This window comes from Ciconia boyciana, chromosome 4 (assembly GCF_034638445.1).
Source record: "Ciconia boyciana chromosome 4, ASM3463844v1, whole genome shotgun sequence".
Taxonomy (NCBI): Eukaryota; Metazoa; Chordata; class Aves; order Ciconiiformes; family Ciconiidae; genus Ciconia; species Ciconia boyciana.
This window is the reverse complement of record NC_132937.1, coordinates 81,398,762-81,424,936: the sequence shown is the minus strand read 5'-3', so window position 1 is coordinate 81,424,936 and position 26,175 is coordinate 81,398,762. Positions and strand designations below refer to the sequence as shown.

At 40.8% G+C, this 26,175-nt stretch overlaps 1 protein-coding gene across 5 annotated transcripts in view; it reads left to right on the top strand.

Moving 5' to 3' along the window:
- Window positions 1-12,275, top strand: part of GRAMD2B (GRAM domain containing 2B) — a 34,342-nt gene extending 22,067 nt beyond the window's left edge. For all 5 annotated transcript variants that reach the window (XM_072860380.1, XM_072860379.1, XM_072860378.1 and 2 more), the window contains 9 exons: window positions 827-922; window positions 1,903-1,974; window positions 2,094-2,174; window positions 2,880-2,991; window positions 4,757-4,879; window positions 5,072-5,159; window positions 5,605-5,706; window positions 7,535-7,628; window positions 11,095-12,275. In XM_072860380.1, coding sequence (XP_072716481.1) covers window positions 827-922; window positions 1,903-1,974; window positions 2,094-2,174; window positions 2,880-2,991; window positions 4,757-4,879; window positions 5,072-5,159; window positions 5,605-5,706; window positions 7,535-7,628; window positions 11,095-11,136 — 810 coding nt within the window. In that variant the 3' untranslated portion in view covers window positions 11,137-12,275. The remainder of the gene's footprint in view (window positions 1-826; window positions 923-1,902; window positions 1,975-2,093; window positions 2,175-2,879; window positions 2,992-4,756; window positions 4,880-5,071; window positions 5,160-5,604; window positions 5,707-7,534; window positions 7,629-11,094) is intronic.
- The last annotated feature ends 13,900 nt before the right edge of the window (window positions 12,276-26,175 follow it).

Here is a 26,175-nt window from a genome sequence, read left to right as displayed (position 1 = left end):
CAAGTAGTTGTGACAGTGTGTGCCAAAGGAGTTTTAACAGGTGCTGTATCCTAATCATGTGTATCCAGGATTATTATATTTGCCTAACTTGCTAAGATCTAGGCTTTTCAACTGAAAGTCAAACCAGGTATTCAGTCCTTTGTAATACAGGGTTTACAAGGAGACCCCATACAGAATATCTGAAGTTAAATACTCTGAAACTTAGCAGGCATTAAGTTAATGGGGTTGGATGTAAACACAAAGCAGGAAGGAAAATTGAGAAATTTTCAATGTAAATGTAGACAATCTGGATGGCACACACAGGAATCAGTTTAAGTAAGTCAGTGGGTGTCTGAGTATTGGATTTTTCAACATTACTGAAGGATGAGCTGTTTACTCAGCTGCTTGTTGCAGACTAAAGGATCTGTAAGTGGTGAGAAGACTTTATGTTCATTCTTCAACATGCCTCTCTTGTCTGATGTGTTCTGAAATGTTTTGTTTCTAAACAAAGCAGCCTAGCTTTAAGACTGGTTTGTTCTGCAGATCTACAGTGATCTAAGCCTGTAGTCTTATAAGAGCTGGAAGGGATCAGGAAAGGAAGACACAAACAAAAGCCTGCATTGGCATCTGATAAAAACAGAAGTAAAAAAGTTAAGAAATAGTAATAATCTGAAACCATACCTGCTCCATATGAAATATTAATAATCAGGGACGTAGTGGGGAAATCTTTAAGTGAAGAGTGTTGAAGGTCTGGCTTATCACAGTTGGTAGGCTGGCTCCTTGTGAAAGAGCATGCAGATTTGTATGTGCATATTGGGACTCTAACACTACATTGATCTTGTTTCAGATTAGTATACCTGTGCTCTCGGTGACACTTTTGAAGAAAACCAAAACTGCACTTCTTGTGCCAAATGCTCTGATCATAGCAACAGTCACAGATAGGGTAAGTACTGGTAGAGGGTGAAGCTATTGCACTCTGCCTGCTTTCTTTTGCATTTTTGTTTTCTACTTTTGTTTTTCTCCCTACTTATTGGCAGTAATATGAGGGATTCTTGAAGGTGCCAAGTGGCCATTTAAACAGCTATAGGAATTGGTCGTATGTGGGCATTTAGACTTAGGACCCTGGAGGATCTCGTTTCTTAGGAGGTGATTCTAGCTTCTTCTGCCTTCTCTCTTGTGACAGGCATTTTTATTCCTACTACTAACTCCCTGTCTTTTTTCTTTGGATCTGCAGTAAACAAAGTTATGTAGAACTTGGTGAGAAAATAAGAAATAGAATCTTTGGTTGCCACCTGCTCTCTGTAATCTACCATTCCCCATTCTCCAAGACTGCTGTGTAGTAGCACTGGGGAACTGAAACATCTGGGTCAGGAAGTGCATGCACAGAGGGTTACCTGCCTTGTTGGAAGCTCTGACATTTCATTTATGTGGGTCTCTTACCTGACCAGCAATACCTTAGATGCACAAAATATAGTTGCTTATGGTGATACTCAGGAATAGTAATTGCATCAATCAGTAGAAAATGTGATTATCCTAAGAGCAGCTTTAGAATCAGCCCATTTTCATTGCACAAATATTTTGTAGATGCAGGAGACTGTACAAAAAACAAATTGTGGTTGGTTTGTTTGTTTTTTTAAAGGGGGAGGTAAAATATAGTATGCAGTCTTTTTAGAAAAAAAAAAACAGATCTGGACTATGCTCTTTTTCCTGCAGCAGAACATGATAACTTTTATGTGCCTGTTCTGTGTTCCTTGTGATAATGTCAGGTCATAGGCTTCAGAGGAGTGGAGGTTTTTCCTGCTATATGAAAGTTCTTGAAAATAGTTTGTTGATCAGCAAAACCACCTATCAGTTTTATTTAGACAAAAGGAAGCTTGTACTGTATGCCTTTTCTCAAACAGTTTCGGAACTTTTGTTTTTCAGTACATGTTTGTCTCCTTACTCTCCAGGGATACCACCTACAAGCTATTAAAATCTATCTGTAGACATCTTGAGGTAAGTACTAATGGGAGTGAAGATGTATGTAGCTTTGTGTTCATTATTACTGCTTTCCTGCTTTTAAGTGCTGGGTAGTTTCTGAGTGTGTTCCTTGTTAACACTGCTACTTTTTTCAGGATACAAGCATGGGCAACAGTTCAAATCCCTCTTCTGCAGAAAACAGCTTCAGGGCTGATCGTCCTACAACTCTGCCCTTGGTAAATGGCTTAGATGTTTGTTCTGTTGTTGCATGGCACCTTTTATTGCAAGTACTACTTATAATGTCTGAAGAAAGGAAACTGAAGGAAATCATGACATGTGTTTCTAAAAATTCCATGAGTTTTTAACATTAGGAAGCAGTGGGAATGATTTGCATAGGTGTAATTTGATCTGATCACATGCAGTATGTATATATGTGTATGCTTTGGACGTATTCCAAGGTCTGTATGCTCTAGATTTGTCTCTTTAGCAGTCAGGTTTCACAGCACTCTGTACTGACTTAAAGTTGCTTCTTCTCTGCCATGAACAGTTTTTGAAGTGTCCATAGTTGCAGTCCTTCCTCTGTAAGGCAATTCAGACATCTGAAAGAGCTGTGTAGCCACATGTGATGACTAGGGTCTAATTCTAGTAATGCCTGTCCTGGACTTCTCAGTCTGTCTAACTTAACAGTCTCTTTCCATTAAAGCACACAGACTTAATCTCTTCACTTAAATGAAGGCAGGGGATGAGGCTTGAATTCTGGTGATCGTACAGGGCTTATTTTGCTAACTTGACCTCAATATCTTGATATCAGAGATTGTTCCTGGTTAAACAGGTTTAAATCTGTAATTGTTGGTTCAGTTTCTAGAGGGAGGTCAGAGGAAATAAGGTTGCTTAGATTTAGAACAGGGCTGAGCTTTCTTGTGACTCTTTCTCACCATCAGGATTTCAATGAAGACTATTCTGATCTGGATGGAATAGTGCAGCAGCGGAGACAAGAGACGGAAGAGTCCAGCAGCACAGGCTCACAGACCCCAGAGCTGGAATGCTTCCAAGGTGAGTGGGATCGTGGGGCCCCAAGAAAATGAGAATGGCTTAGCTCTCAGTTTTGCTTCTGTAATCCCTTCTGATGTAGAATCTACGTTCTCCACAGTCCTGGAGAATTACATTTTTTTTAAGGTCTTCCTCAAAGCCACAATAGCTGCATTTCCATTATTATATCCCTTTGCAATCCAGACTCAGGCAATGACTTGGTCAGCAGTGGATCTGATCTGTCACTACTGCCTCCAGCTGCTTTTCCATGTGCTATCTGCTCCCTGCATCCCCCATCAGTTGTGCTAGCACAGATACAATGTAGGAGATGTTCCTCCTTTAAAAAAAAGAAAAACAAACAAACAAACCCCCCTATTCTAAAGTAGTTCAAGTCACAGTGTAACTTCTTCTAATCTCTACAAATAACATTCTGTACTGTGGTGGCTTTTAGTCACCGAAAAAGTTATTTTTGACATGTTTTTGTGGCTTTGTTTTTTAAACCCTCATTTTATTCTTTGCAGTTATTAAGACGCTTGAAGATACTGTCCAAAGTTGTTCTTTCTTAATGAGACTCTAAATATGAGACTACTATTTGTAGTCTCATATGCCTCAAGTTCTTCACCTAATTAGCAGGCATGCTGTGTAGGAACTCACTGCGTATAAGTTCATAAGTACAGCAGAACTTGTTTTATGTAGCACATGCTGAATGTTGTTAGCAAAACCTAGGGTATTATTCTGCTGTACAATTAATATATATTAACATATTACTGTGTTGTTATGCTTTTATTACTCCAGCTTCTATCTTGACTGTAAAAGAATTTGTTTAATAAGAAACTTCTACCATAACTTTTAAATGAGATACTATCATTTTTTTAATAGCAGTTTTCTGTCCCGTTAATTTTAATTAACTCTTCTTTTTTCCTACGTGTCCTTTGTTCAGTGGTATGATTTGGGGCTATTTGCTTTCATTGGTCTTTGGTATTTACTGTGTGTGTATTTTTAATTGTTTGGTGGTGTTTGTGAAGCAGTAACTAAATTGTGATGTCGTCACTTGCCACATGAATGCTTCTGAATAATGATTTAACTTGCTGTCTTACTTTTTTACAGCTAATAACTACTTCAAACCTTTCAATTTTCCACAACTGAAAAAACAGTATCCAGTTAAAGAATCACCCTAGCAAAAGGAATTGAGGGGTAGGGGGGAACACATCTGTCACTTGTGGTTCTGTTTCTTGTGCATCATTAGAGCAGTCCAGGGTGTGCAAGTAAAGCATGAACAAAACTGAGTGTGACTGGATTTTTCTGTCCCATCTCTTTCAAGACATCGTCTGCATTTAAAAAAACAGTCAGGAAAGAGAGTTATAGTCTCCTTTTTAAAGTAACAATTCAATATCTCAATTTGATGTTGCTATTAAAGTCATTTGGAATCATTACTATAGCATATTCAGTCTTTTTGAGAGATTACTTCTGTGTCTGTATAATCTTCTGACTGGAAATTGAATGATAACCTTCAAAGTTTGCACAGGTTGCCATCTTTCAAAGGATCTGGAAATGTAAATGCAGCATACATCATCCTCTTCCAGTCCAGGTGCTTCTTTATATTTTGTGATGATGTGGAACTACTAAGCAAACTGTTTTAAGGCTACTAAACCAACTGCTGCTTTCTATCCAAGTCCAGAAATGCACCTTTTAAAATCCTCCTCTTCTCCTACTTCTTGACTATCTTAAGCTACCAAGAGCTTCCTTTGACTTCATATTTGAGCTTTATTAAAAATCTTGCTTTTGACAGATTATCATGTTGTTGAGACACAGACTCACTTGAAAGTTTGCAAGACTGAGGCAAAGTCTGTCCGTTCAGATGCACACAGTAAACGCGGACCTGACGGAAAAACCCAGAACAGTCCTCGAAATGGTAAGGAGTCAAGGGCAGATCTTCAGCTGGTGTTAGCTGAGATAAGTTTGCATAGTTACATCAGTTCACATAACTTGGAAGATATCTTTCTTGTTTATCCTTCTGTTTATACATCTGTCGCATGCTTCAAAACACCGTTTGTGTTCCCTGGTCTGCTTTGATCAAAGTAACACTTTGTTCTTTTTCTCACAGGCGATTCTGAAGCCTTCACGTTCTTCCACAAAGTGAAGTCCCAGAAGCTCTTATCTCTGAACCATGTACTTATATTTTACGCAGTTCTGTAAGTCAGCAATTAATACCAAGATTGTCAAAATACTAGGATTTTCTTATGTTTACATAGATTAATATAATCTAAGCTTCACTTGAAAAAAGTAAATTATTGGCAATTGTGGCCTTTATACTTTTCAGAAGTAGAACTGCTGGGGCAGGCTTTCTTAACAGGCCTTTTACTTTTAAAAGCAAATGGTCTTTTGGTTCAGGAGACATTAAAAGAGTTTAACTACTTCCAAGTTCATTTGGCAAGTCACTTAGCAAAGCCATACTCAAGGCTGAGATTTTCATAACTGTCTGAATGCCACTGATGGGTATTCCTGAGGTGTTTCTAACAATTATACCTTTATTATTCAACAGGTACAAGTAACAATTTAAATGGGTTTTAACATTAAATTTGTCAGGTACCTCTAAAGTTTCCAGTAACTGATGTACCTTATTTTTCTCTTTTACAGTGTTTGTGTATTAATATTTTCTACATTCTACATGAGGTATAAAATCAGTGTCCTGGAGGAACGTCTTATTTCCATCACATCCTTTGATTCACATATTAAGGAGTAAGATACACTCTCTAAAATTTGTGGGTTTTAAAATCTTTTTCCAGTATCTGTCATGCTCATCTATTTTCTTCAGAAACTACTGTGATACTGTAGTCCCCTTGTGATACTTTAGTGTCCTGTAAGTTCTTGTATCTGTACTAGCCTCATCTCACAGCTTTCTGTTTAAGACTTTTAGTACAAATGTGATATATCATGGTGTTCTGCTGCCTTCAGAATGTTTCAGGTAGCTGTGAGTAACTTAAGTGTAAACTGCTGAATTGAGCAGTTCCTTACCAGAGCAATGATTCTGTGGAAAAGCTGTAACTTTTGTCTTCAGTCTTATCAATGTCATTTGATTAGCCTAAGATGACACAAGGTACTTCATAAACTTTGGGCTAATACATCTGACTTGCTTGTATAATGTTTTCTAAAGCTTTGGCCTACCTATATGCTCTTTAGAAAGTGATATCCTGTCTTGCTAAACTAAAATTAAAAAAAAAAAAAAACCACCACCCTCCCACACCACAAAACCAAACGAACCAAACCAAAAAAAAATCCAAACACACCAAGGGAAGGTTGTTTGTGTATTTGAAGAGGAAATAGGGAAAGGGGCTATAGTTCCACTGATAGTTCTATTCTGTAGCTAGAGTCATGGATGTCATCTGCCCCTGCATATTTTTTTTTTTTAATCTCCATGTTGCATGGATAGGAAATATGCAAATGTCAAATGGAGAGGCAGTGCAGGGGCATACACCACAGCAGTATGCCACTGTAAGTTGTATCAGCCTCCTGTTCCTCTCTTAGGACAGAAGGCAGTTAACTGGATACTGCTGAGAACATTAATCAGTTTATTCAGCATTAAATTTTGCATTAACTCTTCTCCCCTTCTTATAACTGATTTTTTTCTGAGCTGCTCTGAAAAACATGGCTTAAAAAGTAATTTATAAATCTCGCTGCAAAACCTGCAGCCACATGCAGCATCAGTGGGAATGCTGACAGCTGGAGAAACACCACCTGAAAAACAGTGGGGGGAAATAAAATTCAAGCTAGAGCTGTACCCAGGCTGGGTGGAACTGTCTGCAAAGTGTTTCAAACCTGTAGCAAGTTCTTGAATAAGGGTGCTTCTTAATTCCGCTTTCTTTGATGACCCATCCATGACGAACAGGTCACTCTGACAATGCACTTGTGGTCTTATTGAACAATGATCGTGCTGCTTAGGATCCAACTGCTCTCACCTGTCTTCTGTGGAAAGCAGTAGGACTTGTATGCATTTGTCAGAAGGCAGAGCTAGGTTCTTGATAAAAAAGGAATACGGAGGAAATGGTTCTTTATCTTAAACAGGCTTGCATTTATATTTTACCAACAATGCAAGGAGAGGGGTAAACCTACCTCTAACAGCAGGCAATGTCAAAAGCCATTTTCCCACTCTTAGCGTGTTTTGATTAGCAGGACGCTGTGTCCCTCTTCTGAAGCACTCTTACACGAGAAAGTCCTGCTTTCTGTTGCTCTGCTCCCAAATGGTACAAGATACAGGATGATCTAATGTGTACTTCTACAACGTCAAGGGGTTGGGCTTTTTGATTTCCTGCAAGTCACAGGACATGGAACTTATGCAACTTTTCAACTTATTTCTAGTGGAAATAGCTGTAAAGTTTTCCATCCAAACTTCTGGAAAATGACACCACATAAAGAATCTAGTCAAGAGCACAAAAGTGACTTAGGCCTTTATTTCTGTAAACAAGTACAGTTCACAATGTCACCATTGTATTCCCACTACATGTATCTCTCAGTTCTGTTTTCCTTTTTTTCACTTCTGTCACACTTACTTCTTCATTCTGTTTGACAGACATCCAGTGCTCCAAAGTTTGGGATCTCATCTGCAAATTAATGCTGATGCCCTTTGTGATGAGTTAACCGCTAATCTTATAAAATTGGAAAAGGTAACTTCCTATGATATAATGCAAATGCTGATCCACTAATCAGGTTCATGCTGAATTTCTATGGTCTGTTATTTTGAAAAGTGCCAAGTTACCCCCAGATTTGATACCAGAAGTTGGCATGTTTTCCTAGGCAAAGGACTGGGTTTTGGACTGTAAATTAGCCAAAGTACAAGAATTGGTATGTATAAATGTTTTGCCTTGAGCTGAGGCTTACAACCAGGAATACTAATAAAGTGGTGATTATTTCAGGGGTGATTATTGTGTGTAGTGATCTAAATTTTTTTTTTTGTTCATCAAGGCTAAGGATTCTGAACTTAACCTTTATTACTATTTTATGAAATTTTCTGTCTGGGAGTTTTGTTTGAGTTTTGTTTTTTCAATTAAGAAAAACAATGCTGGCTTTCATATATAGTCAGCCTCTTCATATGAAGTGGCTGGAATCTGCCTGTTTCACTTTAGTAACACAAATGCTGCTGCACCAGTTGTGTAATTCCCTATACCTGACCTTTACTTTTTACCATTTTCTAATTGCAAAATAAATGCGCTGACTTAAATTGGAAACCTAGGCAAAACAAGAGTGGGTGTGCGGACCTTATTTCCACTTTAGGTGCTGTGGTGGGGTAACCTTGGCCAGCAGTCAGACACCCACCTAGCCACTCTCAATTCCCCTTCCTAGCAGGGTAGGGGGAGAAAATAGGATAAGAAAGCTCATGGGTCAAGATAAAGGTAAGGAGATTGCTTACCAGTTACTATTGCAGGCAAAACGGACTCTACTTGGAGAAAATCAATTTAATATAGTGGCAGTTAAAATAGATTTGTGTAGTGAGAAACAAGGACAAATGATAGAACAATACCTTTCTTCCCCGCTGCTCAACTTCACTCCTTCGCTCCTGACTCCTCACCCCACTCCCTGCCCCCCAAGTGGGGCTGGCGGGGGGTTACAGTCAGTACATAACAATTTTCTCTCTGCTGCTCCTTTCTTCCTCCATTTTCCCCCTGCTGCAGCATGGGCTCCTCCAAGGGCTCCAGTTCTTCAGGAAACAACTTTCCCAGATGCTCCACCACCATCTTGGCTGAGGGGCTCGGCTGTGCCCTGTGGTGTGTCCATTGGAGGCTGCTGGAACGGCAGTGTCCAGCCCCTGGCCTCTTCCCACAGCAGCTGCCCCTGGAGCCCCCGTCCCACCCCTGCCCCCAAACCTTGACAATGGCACCCAGTAGGTGTATGAAATGTTATGTATTGGGAACACATACCCTGGCCAAGCATGAAAAAAAGTATTAGTGGAACGAACACAAAAGCTACTTGAATTCTTATGTGCTTGAGTCACATGGGATATTTTTGCCTCTCTTTCTAAAACTGAGTGCATGCCAAGGTCTTTCAACACCTTTTTTTCCCAAACCAAGTTTCTCAAATAGCATAAAGCTAGGATTATGTAATATCACTGTTTAGCTGTGTGCCATAGGTTTTACAAAGACTGCCAAAACGAGGTTTGTCTCCCCCCACATCTCCACCCTCTTGGCTGGGGAAGTCTAGAGTAATGCTAGCATGACCCCTCTGCATGCTCTGGATAAGAACAACATGACTACAAGGGGGAAATGCTTACCAGATGATTACCAGATACAATCTTTAGACAAATTAGGTCATTTAAGAGGTAACTGCTTTCCAGCTGTCTGGGACAGGCTGGCAAGATGGTTCATGGGAGACCTTCACTTCATTTAAGCAGGAAGCCAGCCAGCCAGCCCTTTGCAGCCACACTAAGCTCTTTTCCACTCCCCTATATAGTCTCTGCTTGGAGACGCAGTAAAAGGCAGCTGGATGGTCAGATCATTCAGCTATTCCAAGAGAAGTGACCTTCTGTCCTGAATTAGAGTCTTAAGTCGTGGTTTTTTTCAGTTAGTGTCTACAGGATTGGACTGTTAAAGTCTTATCTTGTATTTGCCAAATACTCAAGACACAATCAACTGCTGTGCATACAAGCTAAATGAGTATTGCCTGTAGCTGTGTATTACCACATCCCTGCCCTCTCCAATCTAGAAGACCGGTGGTTAGAACAGGATGTTTGACCCTACTTTTGTACTGCAAGACTGGTAGAAATCTAATAGGTTTATGTTCTCTAAGCGGTTACTGCAGTTGCTTAACTGTTTCATATGCCTTAGTGAAACATGCTAGTAATTGGCTGCAGCTGGCTTCAGCAGCAAAGGTAGCATAAAAGTTCCAGTGTAACTTGTCATCTCTCACCTCACTTCCTGTGCAACTGCAGCATTGTAAACTAGAGCACAGAAATTATCTAGGTTAAAAACTAAAAATTATTCTCCAGTTAAAAAATGTTCAGTGCAAGAATATGTTGCAATGACTTCTTCACTGTGACCTTGTGATTTTTTAAGCTCTACTTCATACCTGGAGCTAAGGAATTACCATGGCTTAGCAGACTTTTGCTTTGGCATTTAAGTGTATTTAACAGGTTGTTAAAATGCACTGTGTCTATCAGAGGATAAAGCATTAAATTGGGGGAGGGAAAACATGGCCTAATGTTACTCATTCCTTTATTCTAATGTACCTTGAGAAAAGGAAATTCCTGTGTATGTGTTAAGTGACTTACAAAATTAGGTGCTTCTTACTGTTTTCCTTTCCCCAAAATGCCTCGCTTGAAAAAGGTGTGCATCTGGTCTAGAAATCATGAGGTAGGATTAAGAAGTGGTATCCTTGAACAGGAAGTAAAATCGCTCCACAAATTAAAGTCTGAAAGTAGCTGTGACTAAACCTTCTGTAGCCAGTGACTGATAGTTACTAAGATACAGGGAACACATGTGCCAGGGGATGTGACCCACTATATTCCCCGCTCTCTGCTTTTAAGGACAAGGAGATGAAAGGTGGATAAATAGGCTGTGTAAAATAGGTCTGTGCAAATCATCCTTGAGGATGCAACTGGCTGGCATTGCCTTCAGTGTAACTAAGGGAAGGCAACCCACAATTGGTACAGTAAATCTGGCAAATGGACATGTCTGTTAATAGTTAGAAGACCTTATTTTGCTGCACACACGTCATAGCCGGCTGTGTAGTTGAAGCTGTTACAAAACTATTGGAATTATCCACTTAAACGTAAGAGCTGCAATTTTGAGGCTTTTATTGGGTTTTTATCAAGTTCAAAATAGTTCAAAATTCTTGTCCCTTTCTTTCTAGCTCTAATTTTTTTCTACCTTATTTTCTCATACCTAAGGAGAGAATCTATAGGAGGAAATTGCAGGAGATACTCATAATACGGAAGTTAGGTGTGCTGCTGGCTGATCGTATCCAGATGTTTCCTTTGACTCTAGTGCAGAAAGCATTTAACATGAATACCATTGGTATGAATAGTTGTGACAATTAACGTGCACACAGAGAGTGTATTGAAGAGTATGTCTTAATTTTTTTTTTTAAATGCAGTATAACACTTCCTGCTTCCCAATTATTTTTCTCTCTTTTTCTAAGATACAGAACAACTTACAAAAACTACTTGAAGATGGTGAATGAAACATCAATGTTCTTGGACTGCTTCAGACCTCATTCTTCTGTCTGGACAAACAGTTCCAAAGGAGCTCTGCTGGCCAGAGCTCAAGCTTCTTTATTTTCAGTCCAAGCCAAGGTTAAACTACTGTAAAGCTCATGTCACAATACAGAAAGTCAGTTTATTCTTGAGCATGTATCTATATGTTTTGAAAATAAGGGGATTTTTCCTTCTCTGTTATGTGTGAATTAATGGATTTTATAGCTTGCTTGATTCTAGACTTGCTTACACCAGTGCAAACCTGGTGCAACTCCTTTTACCTCAGCATTTGCTTTCTGCCTATTGTCATTGAAGTATAAATGGTAAGAATCAGTCATGACTCATGTGCTGAAGTGTTGTGTGAATGAGCTGGTATCTGTCTCAGCTATGGTTATGGATCGGTGCTGTGCTCTTCATTTTTACTTATTTGTGCCCTGGCATCCCAAAGATCAGAAAACAGACACCTCTGGATTTGGTTATGTGAAGTTCTGAATGTTCGAGGTATGCTGAGTTCTCAGGTGCTGTAAAAAGGCTCAATTCCACTTTCTGTGGCATTGCATCACTGCTGAGGGTAAGGTCTGTTTCTACCGGGCATTCAATTTCCTTTGAAGTCAAGCTTGAAATATGCATGGACTCACCAACTTGAAGTCAAGTTGCTTATAAATAGCAGTATGGGTATGACATGTTTGCACAACTTAGAACTGCTAGGTTTTTTGTCCACTCATATGGTCTCTGTCCATTAAGTTAATCAGTGTGAAGACCCTCCGTCAGCTTTCCTTGGAGTTGCATGGGCTTTTGGTTGGCTGAGCAAGTGCAATTTGTGTTCCAGTTGATGGAAATCTAGTCTTGATATGCGACTCCAAGGACCAGATATTTCCACATAATAGGAACTTGTGAATTAATGATGCAGTAATACAATCAGTAGAGTGAATGAAAAAGTGGACACCTGCTTTGTTATATCATACTATTTTTTTCACAGTGCCTAAGATGGGCTAACTGGGGATTTTAGCTTTCTCATTTCAGGTTAGTTTTTAAAAAGCAGTATTTAGGATAATAACTAGTATCTGTAAAGTAACAGTATTGTTTATAATATGCTATGCATTTTATAACCATTTCTGTGAAATGTACCTCCTTTGTTTAAATAAACTTTTTTTAAAACAAGAGATTCAGTACTATAATTTGGATGAACCCAATTCCATCCATCAGTTTTAGTCAAACATGATACTCATGATCTGAGTAGGCTCATACCTCACAGTACAAAGTTTGTGCAAAACCCGGTACCCAACGCAAAGGGTTAGGAATTGCATCCTGCTGATGTGCTTCCTCTTACTCAGCTGTACTCAACATCTTCCTATACTGCAACAGTAGGAGCAAATTCGGACCCCAGAGTTTTGAGGAAATGTTTATAGTTTTCTCAGGCGATTCCTCCTTGAAGGATGTTGGATGAGTGTTGTAATGCTGAGGCAGCTGAGAGAGCCCAATGTGCTCTCCAATGTGTCTGCCTGGTTCAAGTTTCCATCTGAGCATGGTCTGTCAGAAATCTGTGAGATTTGACTGTTCTCCCTGTTGCAGCCTCTGCCTTTCCTTCCTCAGCTATCATGAGATTATCGTAATACTTGGTTTCACAGGAAAACTATTGAAATAAGTTATTTTTTTCTTTTTCCATCCTTTTCCCTACTCTCCTTTCACAGTTACACAGCTTATGCAACATTTTGGACTCTGACCTTACCCTCTCCCTTCTTCTCTACCTCTCCTTTTAAGTCTGTATCAGTAACACAAGTCTGTAGTTCTGTTTATGGTTTAAAAATTGATGCCACAAGTCACCTTTCTCAAAGGAACTTCAAGGAAACTTGATTATATCCAGCAGCTGAACTGAGCTAGCCTATTCCTCCATTACATCATCAAGGATGTGCTCTGCTATAGGAAAACAAGGGGAGAGAGAATATTTGGCATGTGCATTATGTAAAGCAGGCAGGCTAAGCCCTCATCATTAGCCGTAAGCAAACAGAATAATTACCGGAGTGAATGAGTAATCAGAGGTGGATGCGTGCCCTTTAGCCCCTTGCGGCAGCGTGCCAGGGGAGGCGAGTCTGTACAAAGGTCTAACGGTGTCTTTCAAATGGAGGAGAAGCAAATTACACTCCAAAGAAAGAAGTGGCACTTGGCGCTTGTGACTCGAGTCACCTCAGCTCACTGGTGCAAGTCAACGTGGCCACCTCTCCTCTGCCCTTCAGTCGTACCCTCGCTCTTCCTTTTCCTAGAGGGAGGAGGAGGATGCCTCGAGGATGGCGTACTGCTCAGAAGGCAGTGCGCGGTTGGGCAGTGCATAGCACGGCGGTAGTTCCAAACTGGGAGACAGAGCACTTGCAACACCCCGTGGGGGCAAAGTTTAGAAGTGTGAGTGCAGCGGTTTCAGTCCTGCAGTTCAGTCACAAGAGGAGGGGGTTGCCCCAATCCTCTTCGGGAGGGAAGTAACACCAGCAGTGATGAGCGAGGAAAAGCTGCTTCCTGCGAGGGTGGGAGTTGGGCAAAGAGTAAGGGGGCTTCTCCTCCTGGGATCTGTGGTAGGTAGTGCAAAGAAAGGCCACGAGGAGGGGTTTTGCCGTTTGGCAAAGGTGAAGTGCTAGTTTGCAGAAATAGGTGGGAAAGACGTGCGACTTCAAGGGAAGTCAGAAATCTACACCAAATGTTTAGCACATGGTGTTAATAATGTTCTCTCATAATTTGCTGCATGGGCTGCCTGGAAATCTGATTTTAAAAGCCAATTTTCTTATTTCTTTTTTGTTTTGTTTTTCAAATTTTGTCTGTTGTCCCTCACAGCATAGAGGCTGGAAAAACAACAACTGGGTTCCACCAGCCGTGAAGGACTGAGTAGTAGTAGCAGGTTCTGGCAAGGTGCTTTGAAACTGCAGATGTATGGAAGGCAACAGGGGCACATCACTGGTGTTTTCCCTAGTTGTAGTTGGTCACCCAATTATTTTTCCTTAACAGCCTTAGCCCAACCTTCTTCAGTTCATGTGAGTGCTTATTCTAAGGGAGAAAAAACCCAAATGAACAAACAGCTGCTTGATTTTCTTTCTCAGAAAATTAATTTTAAGGAAACACCCAAGACACTTAGGTGATTGTGGGTAGGAGTCATACACAAGACCTGACTTTCCCACATACATTCTGCCAATGTCCAGCAAGTGGAGCTCTTACATCCTGGCCTGGCGAGACTAATTTAAAGTGTTTTTCTCCACCACACTGGTATGTGCGTGTACCAAATAGTTGCTGGGGAGGAGGGGGAAACATGGAAGTATCTTATAGGCATGATTTTCTGATGTTTGGGAATTCATCGATCTTCAGGCTACTGTCAAGAGCAGGAGTCCTTTCCATTTCTCCTCTCTCCCATATTCCCAGTTGATATTTTCTTGTGCAGTTTCATAGATAGCAGAATGGAGGTGAAAAAAGTAATGTGGGTTTGGAGAGGCTGGTTGGGTTGAGGAGTTGTTGAATTAGTTTTCTGCCAAATTAGTTGCCTGAACTGGCTTGGACTGAGGGGTATCAAGTTTATGATACTGTTGGTGTGAAGGATGCAACTTCCTCCAAGAAGGGGAAGAAAAAAATCCCCCTCTCAGCAGAACGTGAAAGGTAGTAACTCCCGCTAGCATTTGCAGAAAAGGTGAAGTTTTGTGTGTGGGTGCATGTATTTGATTTTAATACTATCACTGCTTTCACCTGAACCTTCCTGCAGGTGTGTAGTAATGCTCTCTGCTTCCTGCCATGCCCACACTTTCATTTCCAAGTTTCCAGCTCATAGTCAGCTGACAAACACTAAATAAATCTCTGGGTTGGTGCTATCCAGGCCTTTGCGGGCTATTGCTCAGCTGGTTCAGCTGCAGCTGCTAGTGAGGTGTTACTCCTAAGAACATAGGAGATTTTGCATTTACAGAGCAGGTGGGATGTGCAATAAAGATCATGAAAACCTGGCTATTTAAACAGAAAACTGAGCAAACAGTTTCTTTTGTGCTCAGTGCCTGCGTGTGTGCTTCTGTAAACAGCAGAGGAATAATGTTGTTTGAAAGGGTTTTGCCAGCACCCGCTTTCAGTTTGCCTGGTGAGACTATCCAAGTCTAACATGCAAATTTGCTCAAGTGGGAAAATTGACTAATCTCATTTGACGCTTACAGGTTTATGGCTTGAACCCCGTGGAGCTTTCTGCTAAACATGGTTGCATGTAATGAGACTTTACAAAAGGGATGGGGTTTTTTGCTTTCTTGGATTATAAAATCAGTGTAGTACAATTTTATAACTGTAGAGCTTCATGATAGCGTGTTGTTCAGCAAATAGCCACAACAAAATATATGCCAGTAAATTTCATTTAATTTTCTCTTAAGTTATTCCCTGTTTATCAGTAGCCTTCCTGGATTTCAGCAAAAAATCAGTCAAATGCATATAATAAAACAATCTACACTATATGCACTAACTCAGCAGCACTTACAAGAGTTTATTCCCTGAGCTTCACACAATGTTATGATGCCTATAACTATTCCTGTCCAAAATATAGGCATTTCACTGATGTATACATAGTTGCTTTTTAGACCTTCTGGTTTTCCTGATGCCTTCTACTGACCCTCAAGTTTCCATTTAGTCAAACTCGCCAGGGATACTGTGCCTACTCAGCTTAGAGGATTAAATCTAAAATTATTTGGGTGACTAGGCCTACATCCTTATGGCAGCATGGTTAGGAGCCCTTGTCTACACCTGCAATTGCTAGGACCCTGAAAAGAGGATGATCCCAAGAAGGAACTGATTAGAAAAGTGCTCTGAGAGGACACCAGCAGGACTGGTATAATAATCAGAAGCTTTTGTCTTTCTTCCATACCTGGTATCATTTCTATTGTCATTTACAAACAAGCAGTCAGGCTGCAGCACCTTAGCAAGCAGACTTCGAGCAGGAATTCAAGGCAATTGTACGTTAGCAAAGCTTTCCCCAAGCTCGTGGTTTCAATACAAAGAGTATAAGAATATTCCAGCTATCCCCTATTGAAGTTACAAATGCTTTGCATGAATCACTTTACCTTTTTTCCCCACAATGGGCAGTATTTGTGCCAAAAACCTTCCCTCTCCTGGAAGGTCCAAATACCTTTCCAAGAGTGTTACTGTTGGTGGAAGGAATAACCACCCTGAATTGGATGTCTGTTTGCTAAGTAGACATCTGTGCCAAAAAAATTGGAAATTAGCTCCTTGAAGAGAGTGTCCTAGAAATTGTTGCCCTCCATATACATTTCATACTGACTAGGCTCGCTAGCTGCCAGCCTCTGTGAATTCAGTCTAGATAGCTCTTTCCCCCTCCCATTTTTTTTCCTTTTGTCCATTGTGTGTGGAGCCTGTGCCAATGTATTTTATTGTGGATGTGACCTTCTTGCCTTGCCAATTTCTGTACTGGGTTCATTTGGATACTGCTAGAAAGTTCATTATGTTCTTAAAGCTGAAAATATATCTTTTCCCAGGCTTTACATAACAAACAGCAAGCTCATGTCATGATGCGTGATGATGTAGTAAGTGCATCCTATTCTGCAGGTGTGACACTCTATATTAAGCTTCATAACAAGGATTTATTAGTCTTTGGCAATGCCGGTAGTTTGGACTGTACAATAAAGGCCTCTTCAACTGCTGTTTTCACTTAATGGTATTGGTAAGGTAATTTTCCACTGAGTAGGCATTTTAGCAGTGCTTAGCAGGAGATTAAAGGAAAATCATTCCAATGTGCTGTCAAGTACAAAATTAAAAACCAGCTCTTCACACTATCTACAGGTAGATAGATCAGGGCTCCTTCCAAGAAGAAAAGGTAATGAGTAACTTAATTATAACCTCACATGCTGGACCTGGCACGCAGGGCAAAATATAGTGCTGAATCCTTCCTGCACTTACAACTTGCTGTCGTGGCAATATGCACACGTGGTCGCTTTCTGGAGCAGGGGCAAGGTGGGAAGAAAGTCAGCTTGTACTAACAGCTGTTTCCACAACGTATGCAATGAACCATGAACCTTCTCTCACAGATGAATCATGTGAAAAATAAATGCGTTATGACATTGGCTTATGATACTAGCGTGAAGAGATGTCCTTCTATGTTTTCCCTCAAAACAGTTCTAAGCAATACCACTAATAGCACAGATGAAAAAAAAAATAGATAATCTACATCAGCTGATTTGGAAATGATCAGTCTTCTAAAGGCTCTGATCAACAGTAATGGCTATAAGGAAGACAGTTGTTGAGCTGGAAGACTTAAATTTCTTGATTGTGGGAACACATCTTCCACACTTCTCTTCCAAGTCCCTTCATACATTTCTGGTTCTGAAATCATGCTTTAACCATCACAGTAACTCCTCCCATGAAAACAATTAATGGTTTGGGGTCTCATTGAACTAATGAAAGCACAAGAGTTGGATTAGTGTTAGGACTAAAGAAACGAGGGTGCTCAGAGCTGGCTATTGAGACCCCCCCTACTTAGTTACTCCCTCCTTCTGCTTATAAACCATCCCCTGCCTCCATTTCCCTTCTTGTGATACCAGATGTAACCCAGATCCAAAAGCTGATCTGTTAAATAGTAACCCATCCAAAAATAGTTAATTTTCCACCAGATCTATGAAGAAGAGTGTAAGACAGCCCAGTATCAAAGAAAGGCCTGTTGAGCAATGCCTGAAATCATATTTTAGGAATTTTGCTGACATTACTACTTTTTGCCCTCTATCGTTGTCTGTAATTTATTCCATGCAAAGTGAAACAACATGGGAAACTGCAAGAATATTCTGAGGCAATTTCTCTGTACACCTGCCCTGGACCTCTGTGCTTCCCTAAGGAGCCATGGGCACAGACGAGTGAGATGGACCACATGTGTCAGCAGCAATAACTTAGGCTTCCACACCAACTCTGGTTGCAGTCCTCAACTGTAACCATCAAACTCCTCTTAATATATGACAGTGGAGGATTATCAAAGGATAATGTATTTGTCCTGTGATTTTGTTTGTTTGTTTACGTTCCCTCGGGAAGCAGATAGAGTTACCTAGCACAATCATCAGACCTGTATTACCATTTCCAACCTAGAGAAATCAGATTTTTTTTAAAGTTGTGACAGCCTTTAATATTAAAGTTGGAAGAATGTCTGTCATGGCAAGTATGCCTCAGAATAAGGTGTATTGTAAGCCAAGTGCAATATTCATTTTTCTTCTGCAAAAGCAAGGTTATATGCTGACACACTTCATCATTGGATTTTTTCCTCCTTGTTTTGAACAGTGAAATTAGTCTCCAGGCACCAACACCAAACAGAAAATCACCTTCCTCATCTCTTACTTTCTCTGCTTACCAGTTTTCTTTTCCCATTCACTTCTTTTTCATGAATCAGCTCTACTCAGCTGTAAGAAGCAGAGCCAGCAAATCCTGCGTCTGTTTTAATGTTTGTAATAAGCTCTTTAAGCTAATACTAGAAATTCCATTTATGTTTCTGCATTTAGTGACAAAAAGTGGTTCTTTTTGTGTTGGAGACATACAGTAACAACTGTAGAGTGTACTATACAGTGTTCTTTTCAAAAGCTTTTCTTCTGTCTTTCTGAAACCTACCTTTTTTTTTCAGCTCTCAGACTGAGAGATCTTTAAGCTAGTTTGATTTCCAGAGTGTGGGTATTTATTCTGCTCTGAATTGATCCATTCTTTCTTTTACAATGTGCAAGAACGTACTGCAAAAACAGATGTATTCAAATCGCGTTGGAAAAACAGAGATGTTAATGTCTAAATCATAGAACAGGCTTTTTTTTTTCTCTGACAGTTTTTCCAACAAGTGAGAACTTGTTACAATACACCCCAAGCATGGATGAGCGAGTGTGTAACAGCTATGCTGCTTTAGCCACTAAATGAGTATTGCATGGTGTCCTGGGCCATCCTAGAAGGGTGCTCAGAGCCTGGACTTGGAAAGCTCGGAGCAGTACGGGGTTTCCCCTACCGCCCTTTCCTGGCTCTGCCTGGGGAAGTGCCCCGTGCAGCAGAACAGTTCCACTCCCATCGCCCCCAGGCAAAGTCCTTCCATAATGTACCTTCACTGGGAAAATTTTAAATCTCCAGCTATTTCAACACTTTTGCTAGCTGTTACTTCTCCTGGTGATACCACCACTTAAAGCTGTGTGCCACTGCTGTTGGATGAGCGAATGCACTTCCAGTGGATGCTCATCCCACGCTGGTTCCATCAGGGACAGTGGAAGCCCTAGGAGGAGAGAACTATTCCTCCCTATGTTGAACTTGACACAAAAATTTCATAAGCAAATAAGCTTGCACACAGGCTAACAACCGCAGCCTCATGACCAGAGACTGCAGCATTCTTATCAATCATGATGAGATGAAGAGTGTAACATTAAGTGCCGCAAAAGTTTTGCCGTCATTGCAGAGTAATGAGGATGTGAAATTTGAGCAAATGAAACAGATCTTTTATGAGATGAAATGAAGTCTTCAAGTTTCCTCCAACATATTTGTCCTCATATCTTTCATCAGTCTAGAACGCATTTTGGCAACCTTATTAAGAAAGTAGGTAGAAGATCTGCCCCATCAAAAAATAAATATTAGCAGCCTGGATTATCTAATCAATTTATGATCAAGAAATTGTCCAAAGGATTCAACTCTATGCATTGTAATGGTATGTATTTGGACTCCCAGGGCATTTCCCCACTGCTTTGCATCACGTACAATTGTATAACTCATATGATAATGAAATTGAAGTGTGAATTGCTGCAGTGGGTGAGTGTGTACTGGCTCAGAGTTCTGAGCAAACAGTGGCTTCTGGCTCAGAGCACTGACAGCCTTTTGGCAGCAGTGCAAATGACAGCACCCGAGAAGCAGCCTGTGCAAGTTGCTGCCAAGCTGCTACTTTCAATGTTTCTTGAGGGAAAAAAAGTGAATAATTTTACTACCAAAATCTAGTTGGTCTAGTGAGGGCACAGTTCAGGAAGTGCAAATGAGCCAAACAAAAAAAAATATCCATTCACACCTCTGTCATAGACTCAGTGGTTCTTCTCGTTCCTCTAGGCCTCATGCATTGGCCCGTTTCTCTCCGAGGGCTGGTTGATGAGAACGGGAAGTTGCTCACCTGGGGTTTTACTGGCAATAACATGTGTCATGAGCTAAGCCACAGGTGTGCAGGGCTTTTTTTGAATAACCTACACTACCTGTCCAGGAAGATCAGATGGGGCTATTTTGTGCAAACCCCGGAGTACAAAGGTATGTTGCATCACCTCTGCTGCATCAGCTCTGCTAAATAGATTTGAGCATCGGAGTAACTGGTTTGGCAGAGGAAGGAGCAGCTGGACATAATGAGTGTCCAGGGTAAAAACACATTTATCTCCTATGGGTAGATGTGGAAGATGCTGCTTTGATGTCTAACTCCCTTTTGGCAGCACTATATTTAAGAGCAAGCTTGCATAGGAGCATCATACACACAGATATATATCCCTGGTCATAAAAGAAAAGAGTTACAAAGACTTTGTGAGATTCCCTGGCCTGGCTCAGAGAAAACCTACTGGATCAGGCAGCCAAAGGCTGTGGGACAGCGTCTGATTCACTGCCAGACAGTTTGGCAGGTGACAGAGAAAACAGCAGCGTCCCAGAGGGCAACACAGGTCCTGTGTGGGAACCACCAGGATGAGGCAGCAGTTTAACCAAGATCCTGTTCAGCCTCTAATTCAATGCACAAGCCAAAATCTTGCTTTGGAGTGCTCTGGCCACAACCGTGTGAAGGAATTTGTCTTCATATTGAACCCTCCGTGCTTTTACCTTGCAGTCACTGCACCGGGTGACTGTAGAGCAGTAATTTCTCCGGCAATCTTGTAGACAGGAGCAGACTTCTCTCTTGGTCTGAGATGCTCATGCACTGCTGAGTGTGCATGGCTCTTACCCTTGGAAACACTGCAGTCAGGCCGTCGCATTTGTGCTTCATACAACACGGGGCCTTTACGTCGTACCTCTGACCGCCGGCGACCAGCTCTGCTGATGGGAAATGGAGAGGGCACGGGTGGCAGCCACGGCTGCGTGCTCGCTCCCCAGCTCTGCCCGCTGCCCTGGTGAGTGCGGGCATCCACAGAGGGGCAGCTCAGGCTGCGAGAAAGGGCAGGCAGCTTTTCTCATCTCTTGCACAAGTAGAGCAGCAGAACATTGCATTGCAGAAAAATACAGCTTCTCGCAGCGTCTTTCCTGGGGAAGAGCTGTGGAGGAAACGAAAGCTGAACAACAGTAGTTCACAACAGAGATCAGGGAGAACTTGGTTTGTGCTTTGGCTGTGTTCACAGTATTCATCCTGCCTCAGTGGAAGAAAGCAAAAATTAATACCTCGAGTTTTAATTAAGGGGCCTGGTAAAGACACATGCAGATCCAGATTCTCCACTGCCAGCAAATATCATTCTGGAGTATAATGATAGAGAATTATACAGAGTTCAAACAGAAACAGTGCTAAACCAGAATAATGAGAAAAGAAGAGCACAGACATTTTCTGCTCTGCTGTGTTGATTTGCTGAACTGTAACAAAGGTTGACTAATCTCACCTCAGTGCTGAGGAATGAGAAGCTACAGAATGATGAACTAGATAAACAATTAAAACAAATGCAAAGTCACGGAGATGCTATAGAAAATACATGTTGGTCTATAAGTATTTAGGGGAAAAATGAATTGTTTTGACTTCGGTCATATCTGCTGCAATTCTATGCCAGATCTCTTTTTGATCTCTGGTAGGGAAATAATGGAAAACCATGATTTCCTGGTATTGTAACCCACACTGCAAAACAAGTTTTCTTAGCAGCTTAAATACAGAATTCAAAATATGTTGTCTGATTAGCTGAGGGCCATTGTAAGCCAAGCAAATCACTTATTATTTGAAAACCCAGCAGACTCTGACATATCAATGTCGTAACACAGTTTCAAAAAAGCCCCAAAGAAACAAGCTAACACTCTGAGGAATGACAAACTTCTCACTTACAGTAATTAGGACATTTGTGATTTGAGGAACTCACAAAAAGATTTGTGCAAAATATGCTTGATATTTACAATTTCCTGTAGGAACAACACAACATGGAATAACACAGGCTAAGTACCAGTAAGGGTTAGCCTTTCTGTGAACTTTCAGTGTTTATTGTTCAGAAGGAAGAAGGCAGTGAACAGCCAGAAGAGTAAATGATACAATCAGCATGCAAGCCAGAGTACCTAGAAAAGTATTGGCTGACATAGATCTAACAAATATAGAGATTTAAAATGCATGGATTAATACATCAGAGCTGATGTTGAAAAACATGGAACAGAGAGATTGGGGTGGGTTGGTTTTTTTTTTTTTTTTTTTTACACAAAACACGCTGAATGACATTGGGACAATTTTTACAGTAAAGAAAACAGTAAGAGAAACACAACAATCAAAACAGGAATGCTTCTTCTGTTCTCAGATACTTTCCTTTGTGTTGTTGGTTGGTTTTGCCTTAATCGTAATAGATATTTTTGACAGCCCGTCCTACTGCCAGATTCATGCTCCAGTCAATGAACTCTTAACAGATTTGGAGGTTTAGGATGATATTGTTCCATAGTGAGTACATCTGTCTATGCTTTATCTGCCCTAATTGCAACCTTATGTGTTAGCTTAGACTACATCTGGCTCCTTTCCCTGTTCTCCTCATCCAGTAATGCTCTTATCCTTTTGTTCCTTTATACACTATGCAAAAACATGCTCTTTCAATCTATTCTACTTTGTGCACTCTGCCTGCCCCCCCATTTGCAATAGCCTGACCCTATCTTCCCCAGTGTTCCCAATGTAATACCCAGCATCTAAAAGCCTGGGACGGGGTCCTCTCTCTCCTCTGCAATACTGCCTGTGTCTTTTACCCTGGCTTCACCACCTCCTTTGCCGGTGGTTTTGAATTCCTCATCCTCACTTTCAAGGCCCTTCCTTTTTCTGCAGCTGGTGACCGGTTGCTGCCTTCCCACAGGTTCCCTTGCACAGCTATGGCACTTGTCAGGCTTTGCAGAGAGTCACCTCAGCATTAAATTGGCAGGGAAAAAAAAATCAGTAACACAGCTAACCAAAAAATATGGAAAGGAAATCAGCGAGCAAGACAGGGTCATGGCAGCCAATGTTGGTTAAGCCTGCTTTGGAACAGCAGTGCTTGACTCACAATTTTTAGATTTCCTACCTTGTGCTCCATCCCTGACTTTTTTCTTACTGCTGTAAGTTCCTGTCTCCTTTGCTGTCACTCCATGATCCTCTCCTTCAGCTAAGATCCTCACAATGTTTTTTCAACCTACAAAGATTTAATACCATAGCAAAGCTTAGGAGGATAGTTCGACCTACACTGTATCATGAAACATCACCATAACCTTACTCTGCTATTTGTTCTGCCTTAAACCAAGACCATAAATCAAGGGCCGTCTGGGTCAAATTGAGAGGAGAAGGAATGTCTTTACTCTTTATGGGGTAAAGAGATATCGCTCATTTCTCAAACACATAATCCTGAGCACGTACAGGCGTAAGTGAATACAGTCACATACGGGCTAGAAGGATGTTTATGTTTTGGGGTTATATGACTATCCTGCATACTTCTGGTGATAAATGTGTTAAAAATATAAAAATACCAGCAATTGTGGTAAAAAATGTAGTTAGAAGAAATACAACTCAAAGAAGAGGTATGTGCTGCACTTTTTAAAGATTTTTTTCAAATACAGCTGCCACATCGGACTGAGAGGTTTATATCATTATAGGCCAGTCTATATCACAGGCCAATGAGTGAGTAGCCTCTTAAAATCCACAGAAGACAGGAGCAATAAGTGCTCAGTAATAGTTTGGGGATTAAATAAAAGCCTTAGGAGCAAGAGAGATGGCATTTATCCTCTGTTCTTCCTCAGTCTCTCATTTTTAAACTTGCATACTGTCATTTCATTACCTCTATAACACTCCCCTGAATAAGTGAACGGGTGATGCTAACCAACTTCACTACCGCTACTGAGGAGGCTTGGGACACATGTAAGGATACTGCCAGGGAAGCGTGAAACACAATTACCACCAACTTCCATCTTTCCAGACTTTAATGTCATGAAAGGATGTACCTTCCCCTAAAGTTCAGAGATCTGGCTTGTGCTGGTTGTTCCCTTTAACCCCACCTTGAAATCAGGTTGCAGAAGAACAGAGCTGTAATGCTGGTGGACAGTAACATGCATTAGTATGCATTAAATAATTTGTTCTTCCCTGGAGATGAGTACCTGGCTGAAACACTATTATTTTTATCCTTTGGCTTTTGGAGCTAATGTTTTACATAACAATTGCAGTAATCAACAGAGGCTTTTGCAGAATAAAGTGTATTTAATTACCAGCTCAGAAGTAGTGTTCCCAGATGTGCCGCAGTATGAAAGACATTCAGAAGAAGAGGCTTGTGTTTTACACAGCTGGCTAGCAAACCCAAAGGCTGCTCTGCTGCCCTTCGGCAGGCTTTAGCCTGACCAACAGCGACACCGGGAGGAACACGACAATTGGAAAAGAGGCTCCGCTATACCTTAATGTGCAAGTCCCTGTCCCAAAACGCAGAAGCGCTTCCCTATTACCTGCAGGAAAGCAATGAGCTGTATAGAAAATCAATGCTAATAATTTAGCAGAAGAAAGAGAGACTGGGAACAAGTATGTACCTTTGTACCAGGTACCCGCAGGTAACCATGTTCAAAATGCAAGGTTAGACGAGACGCTTTGCAGGGCAAGAAGCACTTCAGTGGCAGCAGAAGTGTGCAAACAACTGAATGCAATTAACCCATTAGTTTTCAAAGACTAGGCATGTAGCAAATGACAGCATGTTTTGCTGATCAAGGAATACAGATTTCAGAATAGAATACCGAACACAAGACATTAAGAAAGTCCTTGCCAAGCCATTGTTTTTACTCAAGAATTTAATTCTATGTGATTAAGTCATTTTACCCATAGGTAAGCCTGAAAAATTTTTGTCCTCTTCCACATAGGAAAATAAGAGTATACACTTGTGCAATACATGCCCAACACATTGGTGCAGCACCAACATGGCAAATGATTCAGAAGACAATCCAGGCAAAGAGCTCTCCTGTAATTTACACATTCTTTTTTTACATAGCTCCTGTTGAGATTAATGCAGAGACTTGAATGGCTTAGGACAGGCTAATGAGTCTTGAATGCAGCAACTATATATATATATAATATCTCATACAGAAACACAGGCAGCTGCCACCAACTAAGAGTTCTGGCAGTCTCATGGTTTTTAACCCATCCAGAAACAACACATAGAACTGAATGATGGAAATACCATGAGAAAACATGATATAATATGAATGGGTTGGTCTGTTAGTACTGAAAGGTAACAGTGAACACTTTCCCAGTTGTTTTAAATTCAGCACTGCAGGCCAGCTGTTTGCAAAACCCAAGTTGAGATCTACTATTGGCGAGTTGTATTCCTGGTTCCTGAAAACAGTTCTCGTACCAACTCTGCTATCAGAAACTGTGATAGGATGCAACAGAATGGAAGAGTAGCAGCATGCAGCTAACAGCCTGCAGGTTTGATTTTTCACCATTCATTAAAAAAGCAATTGCTCTGTTTGTTTGTAAGTAAAAATGACATTAGTAGAATTTGCATTTTTCTTCAGTTAAAAGTAACATGGCAAAAAGAAAGGACGTTACTTGCAAGACTGTTCCCGTGAAGGTCATTTCACAGTAAGCAATGCTGTGCTAACAAATGAATTATTGATCACATGTCATTTAACACCCGTTATTCACTGGTGTTACACACTCAGTGGTAATTAAGTTTATGCAACAGTGGAAGCCGCTGATAGAATTTGTATTAAAACTGCAAGTTCCATTATGTTGCACATACCAGTAGCTCCAAGACACATTTTATGAATTCTCAAATTGCTTTCCTTGGGTGAGATAACCCAATGGCAGCTAATGCAGTTTACAATCTCCTGAGTGGACTTTCCAAATTAAAGCAGAAATTGAGAAAGAGAGCGCTTACAGTATCCTTAAA